General features: G+C 37.5%; 1 protein-coding gene and 2 long non-coding RNA genes across 3 annotated transcripts; all 3 read right to left on the reverse strand.

Moving 5' to 3' along the window:
• Positions 1 to 203: 203 nt before the first annotated feature.
• LOC123600858 lies at positions 204 to 8,518 on the reverse strand. Its single transcript, XR_006713851.1, has 3 exons — positions 8,401 to 8,518; positions 1,091 to 1,135; positions 204 to 438 (listed from the first exon to the last, which is right to left on the reverse strand). It is a non-coding gene; the product is annotated as an uncharacterized LOC123600858 (long non-coding RNA).
• Positions 8,519 to 9,611: 1,093 nt separating this feature from the next.
• LOC123600859 lies at positions 9,612 to 11,057 on the reverse strand. The gene is made up of 2 exons (XR_006713852.1): positions 10,862 to 11,057; positions 9,612 to 10,268 (listed from the first exon to the last, which is right to left on the reverse strand). It is a non-coding gene; the product is annotated as an uncharacterized LOC123600859 (long non-coding RNA).
• Positions 11,058 to 11,719: 662 nt separating this feature from the next.
• LOC123600860 (olfactory receptor 8B4) lies at positions 11,720 to 14,362 on the reverse strand. Its single transcript, XM_045483291.1, has one exon. It carries the CDS (start codon positions 14,355 to 14,357, stop codon positions 13,428 to 13,430), a length of 930 nt encoding a protein of 309 aa, XP_045339247.1. The 5' UTR covers positions 14,358 to 14,362; the 3' UTR covers positions 11,720 to 13,427.
• Between the last annotated feature and the right edge of the window lie 4,478 nt (positions 14,363 to 18,840).

The following is an 18,840-nucleotide window of genomic DNA, read 5'->3' on the forward strand; positions in this document are numbered from 1 at the left end:
GGAGAGAATCCCAAGCAAGCTCTGTGCTGTCAGTGCAGAGCCTGACCTGGAGCTTGATCTTATGAACCCTGAGATCATATCTGAGCCAAAATCAAGAGTTAGATACTTAACCAACTGAGCTACCCAGGTCCCCCTCCCAGAAATTCTTGGGGGAATTTCATAAGACCTGAATTCTTACATTAGTTAGTGGAAGTACAAGCAGGTGAAAATTATCTATTTTAATATATCATTAATAGTTTTTAAATCTTAGAATTAGAGGTCTTCTAGTGCAACCACCCCATCTGTGGTGAAATAGCTTTTCAGACGTTTCATTCAGCTTCTCAGATATTTGTAGCCATGGTCACTTGAAGGAAGAGCAGTCTCCAGCACCACAGATTATCAATGTCATGGATCCAACAAAAGTATTTTCCCCAGGCTCTGTTAAATGGGCACCATCACCTGGAAAGCCACAAACTTTTCAAAATGTTATAAACAAGCAAAACAAAAATTGCTTTTAATTCACAAAATATTAAATTCCTATAGGGATAAGTATTATATTTAAGAAGTGTACAATACTCTTCTTATCTGCTAGACATCAATTAACTTTGAAGAGAGACAAATCTTCTAGTCACATTGTTATTAGAGGACTAGAACAAACAGTATTTTGAAGCCCCTACATTTGTTCAACAAAAAGTTCTGTGAATTTTAATTACAATCGTTATAAAATCCTTATGCGATTTTTAAGTACAGAAGAAACTATTAAAAAGAAAGAAAACCCCAGAAAAGAAAGAAAATGGAATGGAGACAGAACTCACAAGAGAAATTTTAAATGCTAAACCAGGCAGTTCATGGAAACAGCCACCAGGCTGTGCTGGTGATTCAATGATGTCATTTAAACAAGCAAAAAAAAAAAAAAGAATTTTACTTATAATATAATTTATATTTTACATTTTTCTTAGGCCCCTAAATGTATTGCCATGGAGTTTACATAACTCTACATAAAAATTTCAACTCATTATTAAAACACATAAACTTTTAAAAAAGATGTTCTTGAGGGAAAAATTTAAACAGATTGAATATATTCAATTTTTAAAACTTACTGGGCACTTACAATGTCGTGTGATGAGGAGAGAATGGATAAGACATGGAGATCACACTATAAATAATATACACAAATATAAACAAAATGTTTCAGTAGAATGTTAGCTGCAAGCATCATTTTCGTTATTTTGTTTACTGCTCGATCCCCAACACCTAGAATATAATGCAAGTACAAAAAGAAATAGCTGTTGAGTAAATGAAAGATTTAATGAATCAATGATTATATAACAGATGTTTGTAGAAAGTGCTATGGATATAAAAATTAGTTATTGTATTCTCTAGTTTTAAATGCTTACCAATATAACATATGGTCCAATTTTATTCCTGTAAAACAGTGTTTTAACTATCTTAAGAGCATTTGATGAAAATTTAAATTTTGCAAATCCCTAAGATATACCACAAAGGAATAGCCTCATTTGCTATTCTCTAGAATAAATGGTGTCAAGAAGATAAATTCTATCTTTTGTGTAATCGCACCAGAATATTTTATATCACTAAATTGCATTACAAAGTTATTTGTCCTTATTTTAATTTTAATATACAAAATTATATGGCAATAAATCTTTTTTTTAACCAAACACAATGTCCCCGAAAATTCTGACATATTCCCAGACTGAAGTTGATCTACCCCTAATCTTGTGAGAGTTGTTGAAAATGAACCAAGGTTAAATGTTGCATTGTAACTGCTTTCTTCATCTGGTTCTGGAGACAAACTTTTTAAGGATTTGTGCGAGTGACCATTTTTGAATCTAAACCAACACAGACTGTATCTCACTTACAGGATAAGTGTCTACCCTCTCTTCCATGTTAATTTGCAACCATTTCTCCAGATTGTCACTTTCTCTTCTCCTCTCATGTTTCTATATATATATTTCATATTCCTATTTCTTTCCATTTCTTCCTAGAAAGCAATGTGTATTAGTGCAAAAAAGCACTGGCGTTAGAGCCAGATAAAGTAGGGTTTAAAAATAGGATCTGCCAAAAATCATGATTACCTCCATAGATGCAGAAAAAGCATTTGGCAAAATACAACATCCATTTATGATTAAAACTTTCAACGTGGTAGATAGAGAGGGAATGTACCTCAAAATAATAAAGTCCATAGATGACACACCCACAGCTAGCATCATACTCAATGGTGAAAAGCTGAAAGCTTTTCACAAAGAAGATCACAAAGAAGACAGGATTCCCACACTGACCACTTTTATTCACATAGAATTGGAAGTCCTAGCCAAATCAATCAGGAAAGAAAAAGAAATAAAATACATTCAAATTAGAATGGAAGAAGTAAGGGGTGCCTGGGTGGCTCAGTTGGTTAAGAATCTGACTTCAGCTCAGGTCATGATCTTGCCATCCATGAGTTCGAGCCCCACGTCTGACTCTATGCTAACAGCTTAGAGCCTGGAGCCAGCTTCAGATTCTGTGTCTCCCTGTCTCTCTGCCCCTCCTCCTCTGCTTGAGCCATCTCTCTCTCTCTCTCTCAAAAATAAATAAACGTTAAAAATTTTTGAATAAAAAACAGAAAGGAAGAAGTCAAATTGTCACTATTTGCTGATGATATAATACTATACATAGAAAAGCCAAACACTCCACACACACACGCACACACACACGCGCACACACCCTGTAAGCATTAATAAATGAGTTCAGTAAAGTTGTAGGATACAAAGTCAATATACAGAAATAAGTTGTGTTTCTATACACTAATAACAAAGTATCAGAAAGAGAAATTAAGAAAACAATGCCATTTGCAATTGCATCAAAAAAGAATGAAAGACCTAGAAATAAATTTAACCAGGAGGTAAAAGACACTGAAAACTGTAAGACATTGATGAAAGAAATTGAAGAAGACACAAATAAATAGAAAGATACTCCATGCTCATGTAATGGAAGAATTAATATAGTCAAAATGTTCATAATTCCCAAATATATCTAAATATTTAATGCATTTCCTGTCAAAATTTGAATGGAGTTTTTCACAGATTCAGAACAAACATTCTAAAATTTGTATGGAACCGCAAAAGATCCCAAGTAGCCAAGGCAATCTCCAGAAAGATTAATAAGCCAGAGACATCATGTTCTGTGAATTTAAATAGTATTACAAAGCTATAGTAATGGAACTAGTAGGATATTAGGTTAAAAACAGACACAGTGATCAGTGGAACAGAATAGAGAGCCCAGAAGTAAGCCCATGCACATATGCTCAATTAATTACAACAAAGAAGCCAATAATGTACAATGGGCAAAGGACAGTCTCTTCAATAATTGGTGTTGGGAAAACTGGACAACAACATGGAAAAGAATGCAACTGAACCACCGTCTTCTACCATGCACACAAATTAACTCAAAATGCACGGAAGGTTTGAAATCATAAACTCCTAGAATAAAACGTGGGCAGTAAGCTCCTTGACATCAGTCTTGGTGACAATTTTGGGGGCTTGACAGCAAAAGCAAAGCAACAAAAGCAAAAATAAACAAGTGGGACTACATCAAACTTAAAAACTTCTGCCCAGCAAAGAAAATGATCAACAAAATGAAAGGACAGCCTACTGAATGGGAGAAAATATTTGCAAATCATCTATCTGATAAGGGATTAATATCCAAAATATATAAAGAACTTGGGGTGCCTAGGTGGCTCTGTTTGTTGAGCATCTAATTCTTGATTTTGGCTTAGGTCATGATTCTGGGGTTGTGGGATCAAGACCCATATTGGGCTCCATGCTAAGCATGGAGCCTGCTTAAGATTCTCTCTCTCTCCCTCTGCCCCTCCCCCTCCCCACCAGCACACCCTCTCTCTCTCTAAAACAAAACAAAACAAAAAAGAACCCTACAACTCAGTAGCAAAAAAAAAAAAAAAAATCAGACTGAAAAGGGGGCAGAGGATCTGACTGAGTAGACATTTTCCAAAGAAGACATACAGATGGCCAACTGGCATATGAAAAGATGCCTGACATCACTAATCATGAGGGACCTGCAAATCAAAACCATGATGAAATATCAGCTCACACCTATTAGGATGGCTATTATCAAAAAGACAAGATAACAAGTGTTGGCAAGGATATGGAGAAGAGGGAACCCTTGTGCAGTGTTGGTGGGAATGCAAATTGATGCAGCCACTGTGGAAAACAGCATGGAGGTTCCTCAAAAAATTACGAATAGAACTACCATAAGACCCAGGAATTGTACTTCTGGGTATTTATTCAAAGAAAACAGAAACACTTACTTGAAAAGATATATGAACTTGAATGTTCATTGCAGTATTATTTACAATAGCCAAGATATGGAAACAATCTATATGTCCATCAACAGATGAATGAATTTAAAAAATGTGATATTGTATGTATTTTTAACATATCTTACATGGTCATATATATATATATATATATATATATATATATATATACACACACACACACACACACACACACACACACACACCATGGAATAAATATACGGAATATATATATCATATAACATGATATATATAATATTTTACATGGATATATATACACACATATATGTATATATACATACACACACACATATCTACCTTGGAATATTATTCAGCCATAAAAAAGAATGAAATCTTGCCATTGATGACAACATAGATAGATCCTGAGGGCATTATATAAAGTGAAATAAGTCAAAGAGAGAGAGACAAATACCATATAATCACACTTATATGTGGTATCTTAAAAAAAAATTCACAATACAGACAGAGAACATATTAGTGGTAGCCAGAAGTGAGAGGAAGTTGGGCAATATCAGTAAAGGAGTTGAAAGGTACAAACTTCCAGTTACAAAATAGATAAGCCATGAGGATATAATGTACAGCATGGTGACTGTAGTTAATAATAGGGTATTGCATATTTTAAACTTGCTGAGAGAGTTAATCTTAAAAGTTCTTATTATAAGAAAAAAATTCTGTAACTGTATATGGTGACAGCTGTTAACTAGACTTATTGTGGTGGTCATTTCGTAACATACACAGATACTGAATCATGGTGTATACCTGAAAACAATATAATGTATGTCAGTTACACCTCAACTTAAAAAAATAAGATCTGCCACATTCTGGTGATGTTCAGGAGATTTCTTTAACTCTGAAACAGTTTATTCCTCTGTAAAAGATGATAGTCAAGGGAATACACATTATTTCTACCTTCTAAGAGGCTAAAGACAAATGGGAGTTGCGTAGAAAGGTATTCAGTCACTCCTAGGAAGTTCCTTTGCCACATCTGTTTCCTTTATGAAAGAGGAAAAAAGGATCTTTGTATGTGCTAAGGAGCTATATTTGCACAGTTAAGAAAACAAAGAAATTTCATGCTATAGACAGCCCTTGGTCCTTAACTAAAGACAATATGCTTTGTTTTTTGCTCATACAATTATAGGTCCCAGAATTTTTGTCCAAAACTTAGATAGCTAGAATATAAAAGGAACTATATATAAAAAATGAACAGGACAACGAAAATATCACATTTTACCTAATATAGCATGAGTTACTCAGGGCCAGGAAAGAAATTTGACAAATGTAATGTCTCTGTGAATTTTGTCCAAAGAGGGCAGGCAGTTTGATAAACATTATATGTTGCTAGAAATAAAAGCAAATGGACGGGTGCCTGGATGTCTCAGTCAGTTAAGCATCCCACTCTTGGTTTTGGCTCAGGTCATGATCTCACTGTTAGTGAGATGGAGCCCCATGTCGGGCTCTGCACTGACAGCACGGAGCCTGCTTGGGAGTCTCTCTCTCCCTCTCTCTCTCTGCCCCGCCCCCGCTCACTCGTGTGTGTGTGTGTGTGTGTGTGTGTGTGTGTGTGTGTGTGTACACGTACATGCGCAAGCATGCACATGCTCTCTGAAAATAAACTTAAAAAAACAAAACCAAAAAACACTGGCAAACCCCTTGCTTAAAAAAAAACGAATAGAGGCTTAGTTCTAGCTCAGAAGAGAGAGAGAAAGAGATCCAAACTTCAAATTGGCTCTATCAAGTCCTATTTTATAAGGTGAATTTAATCAAGATTGTATGATGAATTTTCACTGTGGAGATGATCATATGATTTTTCTCCCCACTCAATTAATAAATAAATTACATTTGATTTCCTAATGTTGAACCATCCATGCAGTCGTGGACTAAATCCTACTTAGATGAGTTAATGATGGTTTTGTTTGTTTGTTTTTTCTGCTGCTAAAATATCTAAAATTTTGTTTAGGATTTTTAAATTGATATTCATAAGTAAGGTTGGTCTATAGTTTCCTTTTTTGTATGCTATCTTGCCAGATTTTGGCATCAATGTTACGCTTATCACATAAAAATAATTTTGGAGCTTTTCTTCTTTTTCTAGGCTGAGGATCTGTTTAAATAGTACAGGAAGTATTTGTTCTTAGGACGAATTCTTCTGTGAAACCATTTGGGTTTGGGAATTTTTGTAACTCTTTGACAACTTTCTGTATTTATCCTATGGAATTGGACTCTAGACTGTCTATAACGTTTCAGCATTAGTCTTATTAAATTAGATTTTCCTCAAAAATGGTCTAGTTCATCCAGGCTTCTTAATTCATTTGAATAGAGCTGAACCAAAGTAGTTTATTTGGTGGGGAAGGTTATTTCCTCTATTTCTATCTCCCCTTCTTTCTTAACTTTTGTATTTGTTCTCCCTCCCTTTTTTTCTGAATTAGAACAGATAGAAGTTGATCTGTTGTATCAGTTTTGCAAAGAATCCACTATTTTTTATTCATTCTGCTATTGTGTTTTCTAATTCAATAATTACTGATTTTAACTATGTTAATTGCTACCCTATATTTTATCTAATTTTATTATGCTTGTTTTCCTGGCACATTAAGGCTTAATTCATTTATTTTCATTGTTCTGTTTATTGATACAGTATTTAAGGTTATGAGCTATTTTTCTACTTTAGCTGTACACATATCCCATAAGTTGTAAAATGTTGAGTTTTCATATTCCTCTTCTGGAAAGTTTATAATTTTGCATGTTTCTTTCACCTGCAAGTAGCTTTAAGAGAGTTTTTAATAGCCAGCTTATAGAGGACTTTTGTGTTCTGGTTATGTAATTAAGTTTGGTTTTATTGCACAGTGATCAGAAAACATTATCTGTACTATATCCAATGTATGAAATTTATTGAGGTTTGCTTTTGTGACCTAATATCCATTCAATTTATGTGACTGCCTTGCCCTTTTCACAGTAGGCTGTATTTCTAATTTCTAGGATACAAAACTACATACACACACACACACACACACACACATTAAATTTATATATATCATTGAAATGATGTATATATAAATTAGATTTATCTAACTGATTATCTTATTTAGATGTAATATTTTCCATCTTTTCTCTTTCTCTTTTCCTGTAAACTTGTTTTGCCATAGACTGACAAAGGTAATTTAAAGTTTCCTTCCACAATATGTTTTTTCTTCTTATAGCTCCTGATATTTTACTAATTGTTGAATGGAAGGTAACAACCATTACATACACATTGTTAATTTTACTCTATAACATTATAAACTATTCTTACTTAACAGTTTTTGGCCTGGTTTCCATTCTAGCTGATACCCATATTGTTTATTTGTTTATTTGTTTGTATTTACTTGGTACATCTTTGGCGGCCACCATTTTATTTTCAACCTTTTTGAATCATTTGGTTCAGATGTGCTTTTTGTATGCAACACGGACTTGTGGTTTGCTTTATGATTCAGCCGGAGTCTTTTTCTTTTTTTTTTTTTTTTAATGTTTATTTTGAGAGAGAGACAAAAAGTGCAAGCAAGGGAGGGGCAGAGAGAAAAGGAGAGAATCCCAAGCAGGTTCCATGCTGTCAATGTGGAGTCTGACATGGGGCTCAATCCCACAAACTGTGAGATCACAACTTGAGCTGATATCAAGAATTGGACACTTAACCGACTGAGCCACCCAAGCGCCCCAGCCTGAGTCTTTTTCAATTAATAGAGAGGTTAAGACATTTACATTTATTTATATATTATCTATTTGCTTTAATTCTATCATAATATTTTTTATGGCTTTTTATCTTATATTTACAATATTTTAATCATTCACTAGATGGTTTGCTTTCCTTTCTCTTCATGTTTGTGAAATTCTGATACTTAAAAAGATTTCTTTTTTGTATTGGTACATGCTTTATAATTAAAACTTTATATAAAACTCTTACTATATTAGTTCCCTGCTATGATTTAAAGATGCAATTTCCTCTTCCTATCCCCTCTCCTCCCTCTTCTCTACCATCCAGTTTTAGCCAATAATAAATCCTTCCTTAATGTTGACTTTACACTGTTGAAGATACTTACTCCTTTTCTTTTTCTTTGTCAGCTTGTAGGTACTCTTGTCCCACTTCCAAGGAGATGTCAAGTTGTTCTAATTAGGAAAATGTTCTAATTTAGGATTCTGAATTTCAGAAAGCTGTATCAATTAATCCCACCTCAGTTTAGTTATCAATTAAGGCATGTGGTTGTGCATGTTAATGGAAACAAAAGACAGTTTCAAGTCTAATGATCCCATAAAGTGACATCTTGAACTCTTCACCTGTAACTTAGTAAGAATTTAGGGAATATCTGTTGAACCCATCAATGGTTGGGCAAATCCTATAAGATAAGCAAGGCCTTCTTACTTTCCTGTGATATTATGGATTCCTTAGCCTAATTTTCCTTGTCAGATTTCTCTGTTAGCTTTCAATGAGTCCCTCTCTCTGTGACCCTATTTGAGTTGCATTTTGTATATTCTTAGGAACTTTGTTCTTGGTATGGTTTTGAAGGGTAGCCGAATATGCTACTCCAAAATATGCCACTTTGGCATAAGGATTATTTTGAGCTGAAGGCAATTTTAAGAAAAAGTAGATACAAGAAAACTCTGTGCCTTCCCCCTATTTACCTAAAAGCAAGATATACATTTATAAAGTTGTTCCCCCTCCCCTCCCTACCTCCTTCTGGATGAAACTGTAGACACTTAGCCCAGAGACTTCACCAGCAGAATTACATAACAAACCTTACTAGCCCTTATCTTCCATTAGTTTCCCCTCATATATTTACCTTTCCATAGTTTGCCACCCCTAGAAGTTCAAAGGACTTTTTTTTTATCTTGCCACTTCTCTACAAATATTTTTCCTTTGTTAAGATACTGCTTAAGCCCAAGTTGTAACCGCCCTTTGGAGTTACTCATCACTGAGTACTCCCTTAGGAATGCAGGATGCACGTGTTAACATACTTCTGTTTGTTTTTCTCTTGTTAGTCTGTCTTTTGTCATTCCAATTTTTAGGGCCCATCAAGGAATCTAAGGTAGATAGAGAGAATTTTGTTCTTCCCCTACAGTTTCCAATAACCCACCACAGATCAAGGGGGGAGCATCTCAAAGCATAAGAAAATGAGACCTTTGGTTACCAGAAGTATCTTATGCTAAAAGTGCAAAGATAACCATCATGTGGGAGATTTAGATATATTAATCACTCACTCCCCCTCCCCTGTGAGATTTAACTGGTGAGAAAGTACAAGGAGCCAAAAAAGCATCACAATACCATTACACCTTTATTAATAGCAAAGCTGATTAGGGAAATATGTCAGGACTCAAACTTCCTTCCCAAAACCTGGACTCTAACTTCACCCAGCAAAGAACAGGAGGAGGAGGACTTGAAAATGAAATAGCACAGATCTGGCTTGTTCTTGTCAAGACTTTGTCTTAATTCAGTACAAACAGGTCAGTGATCAAGAGAAACTGGGTACAGCTCCATCAATGACCAACGTGTCTCTTTTCTGGTCTTATCTGTCAGATTAATCTGTCTTCCTCTCATAGAGTACAGCAAGCAAGAGAGCAAAAATGGGGTGGAAAGTGCTCAGTTCTTAACTGTTCCCTCCTGGCAAGTGGAACCAACTCTGTTCTTTGGTAGAGATTGCTGATTGCCTACCCGATAGCCATGTCCTCCTTGAAAGTAACAAAATCCTGATTTTTTTCCAAGATGGTAATGTTCTGAAGCTAAATACCAAGTTGCCCCATCTCCCTTGTAAGTAGGCATGGCCAGTAAGATGTCAGTGGAAGTCACTCATTAGATAGGTAAAGCACCCTCTTCCTTTCTTTGTCCTGTGTCTTCTTGCTGCTTGGAATGTGGACACAGGAGCTCTAGCAGCCATATGGAACCCATGATGCATCCGCGAGAATGTAGCCACGACTAAGACATAAGAAGGAAGAGAGAGAGTCTGAGTCCTTGATGACTCACACTGCCATATCAGCCTTGGACTGCCTACTTCTAGATGCCTTTTATGTTAGAGAAAAACAAACCCTCATAAGTTTAAGCTACTGCAGTCAGACACATGTCATTAGCAGCTGAGGCAATTAGTAAATGATTTATTTCATTTATGGAAGTGTGAAGGAAGGGAGGGTGATAGGTTTCTCTATCTAACACATGGGCTGAGGGCCAGCAATGAGCCATAATCACAGTTATCTTCCCATATGCTCCACAGAATACAGAGAAACACCTGTCCCGGCCCTCCAAACTCTACCCAGAGTTCTTCTTGGACTCTCACTCCTAACACTTGATGTCTATCACTTATCTCAGTACCCCCCACCTATTTAGAATGTAGGAGAATGTGCAGATATCAAGAACAGTTTATTTTTTCTTATACCCCAAAAGTATTTTACCACCTAATCATTACATAATTCTATTTGGACATCAATGTTGATAATAGTTTTATATTTTTAACTTAAAATTGATTATAGATTATAATCATAGACCAAGACCAGAGTTATGGACTTAAGAGTCACCATAAAAATGCATGGTTGTTGAAGCCAGAGGAGATGGAGAGATGCCTGAGGAAGATCCAAGAAGAGAAGTGAACTCAGGTCTGAACCCAGAGGAATCCCAGCTTTAACAATGCTTCCTAAAGGGGAAAACTTCCTTTCCTGAAAATGAAAATGTCATGATAAGATCAGGTGACAGGGTTTTGGTATTGTGGCAGAGGGATTCACCTGAGGACACTGGACACAGAGTATCAAATTAGGTCTCTCTGTTACTGTAAAGCAGAAGCCCCAAACCTATTCCTGTCTGTTGACCACTGAGAACCTACAATTCCTCAACACCGACCTTAAAAGGACAGGAAAGATGACTTATTCTTGGTTTGGGAGAGGAATGAAGGTCTTTGGAATTTACAAAATGTTGTCTTTCCTGTAGGAGCAATAAATGTGTCTTATCTGGCTATTGTAAGAACCAGGAAAGTACCTCTGAGTTTTGTCATTTCAGATCTTTAACGGGACTGCTTTCCAAAAGATCCAAGCCAGTATCTCCATAAGTCAAACTTATGTTTTCACCTCTGCTCACCCCAGTGCCATATATAATGAGTGTAAGGAAGGATATTTTGTGGATTTGATGCATTTATTTCATAAGTATTCCTTTTCATCATTCATTCACTCATATCCTTATGGTTCTGATTTATTCCTTGTTCCTACTCATTTATACCAATGGTAATTTTTTCTTTGTATCATAGTATACTTGCTCTTTTCTCTCCCTATTCTCTACTCTTTCCTAATATCCCCAAGATCCCCACATATCCAGACACAGACAGTCCTCCAGAGGGTAGAAGTCAGCTAGGCCCAAAAGACCAACAAGCAGTTGTTCAGTATGGCATTAATACAATTCCAATGAGTTTAATGTAGGTAAGGTACCTTAAAAGTGCCCAAACATATAGTATATACTCAGTAAATGTTAAGTATGATTATCATAATCTAGGTATAATCCAAATATTTAGCAGATTTTTCTACCTTCTTTTGAGATCTCCTCACGTTAGCATATTTGGAGAAAATAAGGTTTGTCTTCTGTCTCCTCCTTAGTCAGTTCCATGCTGCAGGTCCTTCCCCATTCTGTTCTCAACTCCATCACAGTCTGGCATGCTTCTGGCCAAAACCTGGAACACTTGAACTACCTTTCTTCTCAGTATGATGCTGCTGCTTCCACATGAGTATCAGCAGAGAAGTAAATGTCAAGAAGGACTAACTTCTTACTGCCTTGTTTCTCATACCAATACAAACTGAGCAACTATCCAATTTTATGGACGAGGTAAAGAAATACAGGCAAAGAAAAGTACATCAACTCAGTACTTTATATTACTCTCTCCATATCCAAAAAAAAGTACCAAATACTCTTCACAGAGAGTCTTCTCAAGGGCACCCCAAGTTCTAGCCTCTACTCAGCCCCATTCTTCTAGCCACACTGAGTCTCCACCTGCCCATCTTTGCACATGGGTTGGTCTGGTCCTGGGTTCACCTTCCTGCCTACACTCAAGGAAGTTTATAAGGGTATATTCCTTGAAATCTGAACTATTCAATATAGCATAGCAGAATCTTCAGCAGAGCAGTACAAAGTGGACTTTGGCACTCAAAATCTGGATCCATTTCAAGTTTCCCTGCAAGCAGAAAATGTAATATAACTCCTCTTTCTTCCTGATTCTCTAATAGTTAACTGTAACGCACACACATACATATATCAATACATACATATTCTTAGAGACAGTAAAATCTAAATCGACTTTAAAGAATAAAAGAATTTTCCTAAATGCCCCATAATGTACACAGTATCTCCAGGGAAGTATAGAGGAGAGGTAGCAGTTAACAATCATATAAATCTGTGAAATTTCTTCTTTGTTCTTGCTTTCAGCCTTAGCATACAGAGCCCAAGAAATTGGCCCAATTACAAAACCGCCTACACCATGGTTACCATTCCAAGCCCTAAGTGTTCTGAAACTTGGAAATGAAAGATTTTAGTTTTGATTTATCTTTACATTTCAAACCATGTAAAGAACTCTTGTGCAAGGGCTTCTCTTATGTGTACAAGTACGTACATTAAAGAGATGATTTATGATCTCCCTGGGCAGGCAACTTCTCAATGAGCTGGGAGACTATCTTACTTATGGCTCCAACGTATCTACATTGGTCTTTGGTAAAGCTGCTCCCATACCTGAAGAAAACATAGTTCACTGTCCTGGACCTTCATACCATCACCTGCTCCATCCCCCAGCCAGAAATGTTGTTTGGAAAAATCCATTTAGCCTACCAAGAAAAGAATGGAAGGCATGGGGCCACATCTTATTCATCTATCTCTTGGGCCCCATATAGAGTCTAGTAAACAGTAGACACTTAACAGATGCTAAATTGCATGCAATGAACCAATTTAAATCTTACAAAATAGCATAATCTTCAAGAAGTGTATAAGCAAGAGACTTGCGGTTAACTGGAAAGAAGACCTAGTTGAGAAAAAAGATGAAAAGTTCTGCACCTGTGAATAAAAAGATACTTAAGTATGATGCTTACCAGTAATTAATTTATACAAACAGAACCATCAGGAGAGCACTGTTCTCAGGGTTTTACCCAGCGCAAGTTTCACATCCTTATTCCTCAAACTGTAGATCAAAGGATTAAGCATGGGAACCACATTGGTGTAAAAGACTGAGGCAAATTTACTCTGGTCCATAGATGCAGGAAAAGAGCTTGTTAAATAGGTGAATGCCCCTGACCCAAAAAACAAAGCAACAGCAATTATGTGGGAGCCACATGTGCTGATGGCTTTGGATCTACCCTCAGCAGAAGGAATATGGAGGATATTAGAGAGAATCAAGACATAAGAAATGAAAATGCTAATACTGGAAATTGTGATGACCGCTCCCACAACAATAAAAAACACTAGCTCATTGACATGGGTGCTGGTGCAGGAGAGCTGCAGGAGAGGAAGAACTTCACACAGATAATGGTGGATGATGTTGGAATCACAGAAAGTCAGTCTCCATATGCTCCCAGTGTGGGCCATGGCTCCAGCAAACCCTATCACATATGAACCAAACATGAGCAGAGAACAGACCTGAGGGGACATGGTGACCGTGTACAGCAGAGGCTTGCAGATAGCCACATAGCGATCATAGGCCATTGATACCAACACATAGCACTCAGAATTGACAAAGAAACAGAAGAAAAAAAGTTGAGTCATGCATCCCACGTAAGAGATGACATTTTCTGACAGAAAATCATTCAGCATTTTGGGGGTAAATACACAGGAATAACAGAGATCTATAAAAGACAAGTTGAAGAGAAAAAAGTACATGGGAGTGTGAAGGCTAGAATTTAGCCCAATTAAGGTAATCAAGCCCAAGTTGCCCACCACAGTAAACACATAGATCCCTAAGAACAGGACGAAGAGGGGAAGCTGGAGCTCTGGTTGTTCTGATAATCCCACTAGGATAAACTCAGTCACTGAGGAGCTGTTTCTCAGAGTCATTCTCTTCCAGGGAGCTGTCTGTGGAAACAAACAATAAAATACATAGATTGATAATAGATATAAGCATAGCTGATGGAAGAAGGCTCTAGAAGATGAGCCAGTGCATGGATGTCCTTCCTTTTTACTTTACTTTCTTCTCTCATCTATGCACCGCCCCCCGCCCCCTACCCCCAGCCAAGCCATTGACAACATGCCTGTGACTATATCTGAGCTCCCCTGGGCTAGAGTGTGTTCTTGGGCACAAGAATTCTGTCCCTTCTTGAGAGATGAGGAGACAGAATTCCTGCATTTGCTGCCCAAGGACTAACAGAAGGACATCACAAGAGCCAGGAGTACAACCTGAGCCTACTGCCTCAGGCTCTGAGAGAGAGGAGCTCTCATGTGACTCACTGTCTCCACCCATTCTCTGCCTCCCTCCCCTATAGAGAAAGCCAATAGTGTCCCCTACTGTCTCTGCACACCCTATTCTCTTCCTCTAAGCCCTCCACTCCATCTCACATCAAAGTCAGTGTTGAGAGCAGAGAAGAGACCAATATACCCTTAGACCTCTTGGATGTGGGTTTAAAAGAAAACTATAAGGAAACATGGGATTCACACATTCTCCTTCCTTCTCCCTGGCCTCACTCAGTGCTGGGCTTTATGCAGCCTTTTTTCCATTAGCCCAAAGGAGAAAATGATGTTCATGCATAAAGGAGGCAGCCTCAAGTGTACTCTTCTTATTCCCTTAGTGTTGAGAATCAGACCTTTTACAGACCCCAGTCACCAAGGTGCTCTGGGAATAGACTAAGATTTCTGTTTGTGGATTTTCCCAGATGGTCTACATCAACTTCAGGAGCAAAAAAAATAGCAACTCTCATTTTTACCAGAACCCCAGCTGGCATATCACAGAGAAGTTTATGCTACTTGATGATCTCAGGGGCCTGCTTACAGACAATTTCCCTGGGAATTTCTCAGAGACTTGTCTATGAGGAAGGACTTGCACTGTCTTTGTTGACAACCTGAATAATGCTGCTTACCTGGCATCTTGGGACTCAGTTGTTCTACTCAAATTTCCCCATTACCCCAGGGATTTCATACCATTCATGCTGAATGTGGGGGCTCATTTTTCCTCTCCTTCATTAACTCTTGGTACTTAAGGTTGACTTTAAAGAAAAATGGCCTTGGGACACCTGGGTGGCTCGGTCAGTTTAGCATCTGACTTCAGCTCAGGTCATGATCTCACGGTTTGTGAGTTCGAGCCCCACATTAGGCTCTGTGCTGACAGCTCAGAGCCTGGAGACTGTTTCAGATTCTGTGTCTCCCTCTTTCTCTCTGCCCCTCCCCCATTCACACTCACACTCTGTGTCTCTCTCTCTCTCTCTCTCTCTCTCTCTCTCTCAAAAATAAACAGTAAAAAAATAAATAAATAAAGGAAAATGACCTCAAACTTATTTTAGCCACCATTTCCAGATCTTCAGCAGGAGTTTTGCTAATAGGACCAAACATTTTTAGATCAGAATTGTAGATGCTACAGAGAGCACCTCAGACAAAATGTTTCTAAGAGCCTGAGCTGTTCAGAACAGTGGAGACACCACACCACCACCACCACAAACACCACCTACCCTCAGCTCTATTAAGGGCCACAGGCAGGCCTTTGCTATATATAAGGAGATTAAAATATACCAACACATATGCAAGGAAGCACACACACACCTGCATAAAGTTACTCTATAGATGTGTGAAGGCCGAGATGTAACAGGACATGTACCTGTTTTAGTCCTGTCATTCTCCAGATGACAAAGCTGCTTTCCATATGATCTGCTACATGAATATTCTAAGAAACATTCAAAGGCATGTAAGCAACTGCATTTGTAAGTTAACTGAGGCTGCCTAAAATAATCCCAGTTTTCCTGGAATAGTTCTGATTTACATCTATTATCCCTGTATAATTATTAATAGCATACTCTCTCACTCTCAAAAATGTCTGGATTTGGAGAGGAAATTATATGGTCACCCTACTAAAAAGAGCATAAGCAGCTGTTCAGGTCCTCTGGCCCCTACTGTCTCTTAGACCCATTGACCTCCATCCCCATTCTGGCTAAGGAAGTATCTGTCTTTCACCCTTCTTGCCCTGAAAGTTCTCCTTAACTGAACTTACTCCTTCTGACCAACCAATACTGTATCTCAATAGATTCAGGTTCAAAAATAGGAAGAACACTTGCTGCAAGTTGTTTCTGATTTATACCTAACCAAAACCTCCAAAGCAGAGAAATACAAACCTGAACTACCTGCCTAAAATAGGTGGAAGGGAAATAAGAGGGAAAAGAATCACATTGGTTGAAGGAATAAACATTAGTATAATTTTACCTTGTAACCATTGGTACAATGGAACAACATTGTTGAATATTATGGCATATAGTACAATAAATTGATTAGTAATATTTAACAAATCTGGACATAGACGTACATTTTGACCCGTCAATTCAACTGCTAGGTCCATACCCCATAAAAATAAGTATACGTGTTTACCTAAAGACATGTCAAGAATTTTCATAGCACCATTATACATAATAATCAAGAACTGAAAACAACCCATATGTCAATCAACTGTAGACTGGGTAATAAATTGGTATTAATAAAATAGAATTCCATACAGCCATGAAAGCTAATAGCATAGATAAAGGTCACAAACCTATTATGAAACAGAAGAAGCCAAGCACAAAAGAGTGCATACTTTATGATTTCATGTATATGAATTTCAAAACTAAGAAAATCACTCTGTGGTGTTAGAAGTCAGATAGCAGTTATTCATGCTTGGTCTCCAGGCTAGTGACTGGAGAGGGATATATATATATATATCTCAGGACGTCTCAGGGTTGCTGACAGTGTTCTGTTTTTCATAGGGATACTGGTTACATGGATGTGTTCAGTTGGTAAAAATTCATCAAGCTGTATACTTGCTACACTTGAAATTAAATGTTGACTTAAAACGTAAATGGAGAACAAAAACAAATTAATATTTTAGCAAATCATCCTGTCAAGCTACTTTAACACTAAATTTACTAAGCACCTTTGATCCATAATTCCCTAACTTGTAAAATGGGAATTTACTGACCTAACAACTCAGTATGGTGGCACATGCAAAAGGACCATCATTTTATATTTTTTATCCATCTTGTATCTCTTAAGATAAAACTCCCTTTATTTCTTATATAAAGGGAGGGAATCAAGAGGTAAAAGAATTGATGCATATGGTGTAACTACAGAGTACCTGACATTATGCTGGATGTTTTCTAAGGTAACATAATATTTACAACAACTATACAGTATACATGTACATGGAAGATATTTTTGTTTTTCCAAAGATGTCCATGCCAGTGCGCGTGCATGCGCACACACACACACACACATCTTGCATCCCACATGTTCTTGGTACAATAGGACTGACATTCCTCAAATAAAGAGATGGGATTTATGTTCCCTACACTTGCATCTAGGCAAGCACTTGGGATTTTTCCAAAAGAGCATGGCAGGGGGCACCTGGGTGGCGCAGTCGGTTAAGCGTTCGACTTCAGCCAGGTCACGATCTCGCGGTTCGTGAGTTCGAGCCCCGCGTCGGGCTCTGGGCTGATGGCTCAGAGCCTGGAGCCTGTTTCCGATTCTGTGTCTCCCTCTCTCTCTGCCCCTCCCCCGTTCATGCTCTGTCTCTCTCTGTCCCAAAAATAAATAAACGTTGAAAAAAAAATTAAAAAAAAAAAAAAAGAGCATGGCAGAAGCAGTGCTACTAGTGGCTTCCAAGATTCAGTCCTAACAGGGTACAGCTTTTACCTCTCTCTCTGTCTCTCTCTGTCTCTCTCTCTCTCTGTCTCTCTCCCCCTCCCTCCCTCCTTCCCTCCCTCTCTTTCCACTCCTGTTTCTCTTTTGTCATCTTCTAGACTTCAGGACAGTCATATTGGAACCCTCTGGCCTTTCCTCAAGACATAGCACAGGACAGCAAGTTTATGGCCATTTATCCAATATTAAGGGCACAGAAGCCCTCTAGGACCTGCATGCTAGTTGGTAGACATCAGGGGAAAATACTCAAGGGAAATGGCCAGAGGAATTTTTAGTACAAGTTTGAACTACTTGATCCAATTCCCCCTTACTACTCAGAAAATCTCCTTTCAGTTCTGTAGTTAGATGTTTTTAGGCTTATTTTTATGAAGAAAATAGTTATTTGCTTTTAGTGCACATAATTTCATATCCTCTACATTTCTCTCTCTTGAATAACAGTTTGACAGATGTATGGCAATGGCCCTGCAATGGAATAATGGGCATGATCTCTGTTTATTAGAGTAGAATCAACTTACTCATTGATTCATCATCCAATAAGTATTTATTAAGGCCAGCTATTTCCAGCACTCTTGCAAATTTTATACTCAGAAAATTCTTCCCTGATAGAACAAAACTAAGAATTCTGAGTAAAATATAAAAATCCTCTATCTGTTAATGTTTGATGTGGCAG

Source organism: Leopardus geoffroyi, chromosome D1, assembly GCF_018350155.1.
Source record: "Leopardus geoffroyi isolate Oge1 chromosome D1, O.geoffroyi_Oge1_pat1.0, whole genome shotgun sequence".
Lineage (NCBI taxonomy): Eukaryota > Metazoa > Chordata > Mammalia > Carnivora > Felidae > Leopardus > Leopardus geoffroyi.

What these genes read in the sequence shown, in the direction of transcription:
- LOC123600860 (XM_045483291.1), bottom strand. Translation starts at nt 14,357, where the DNA reads ATGACTCTGAGAAACAGCTCCTCAGTGACTGAGTTTATCCTAGTGGGA.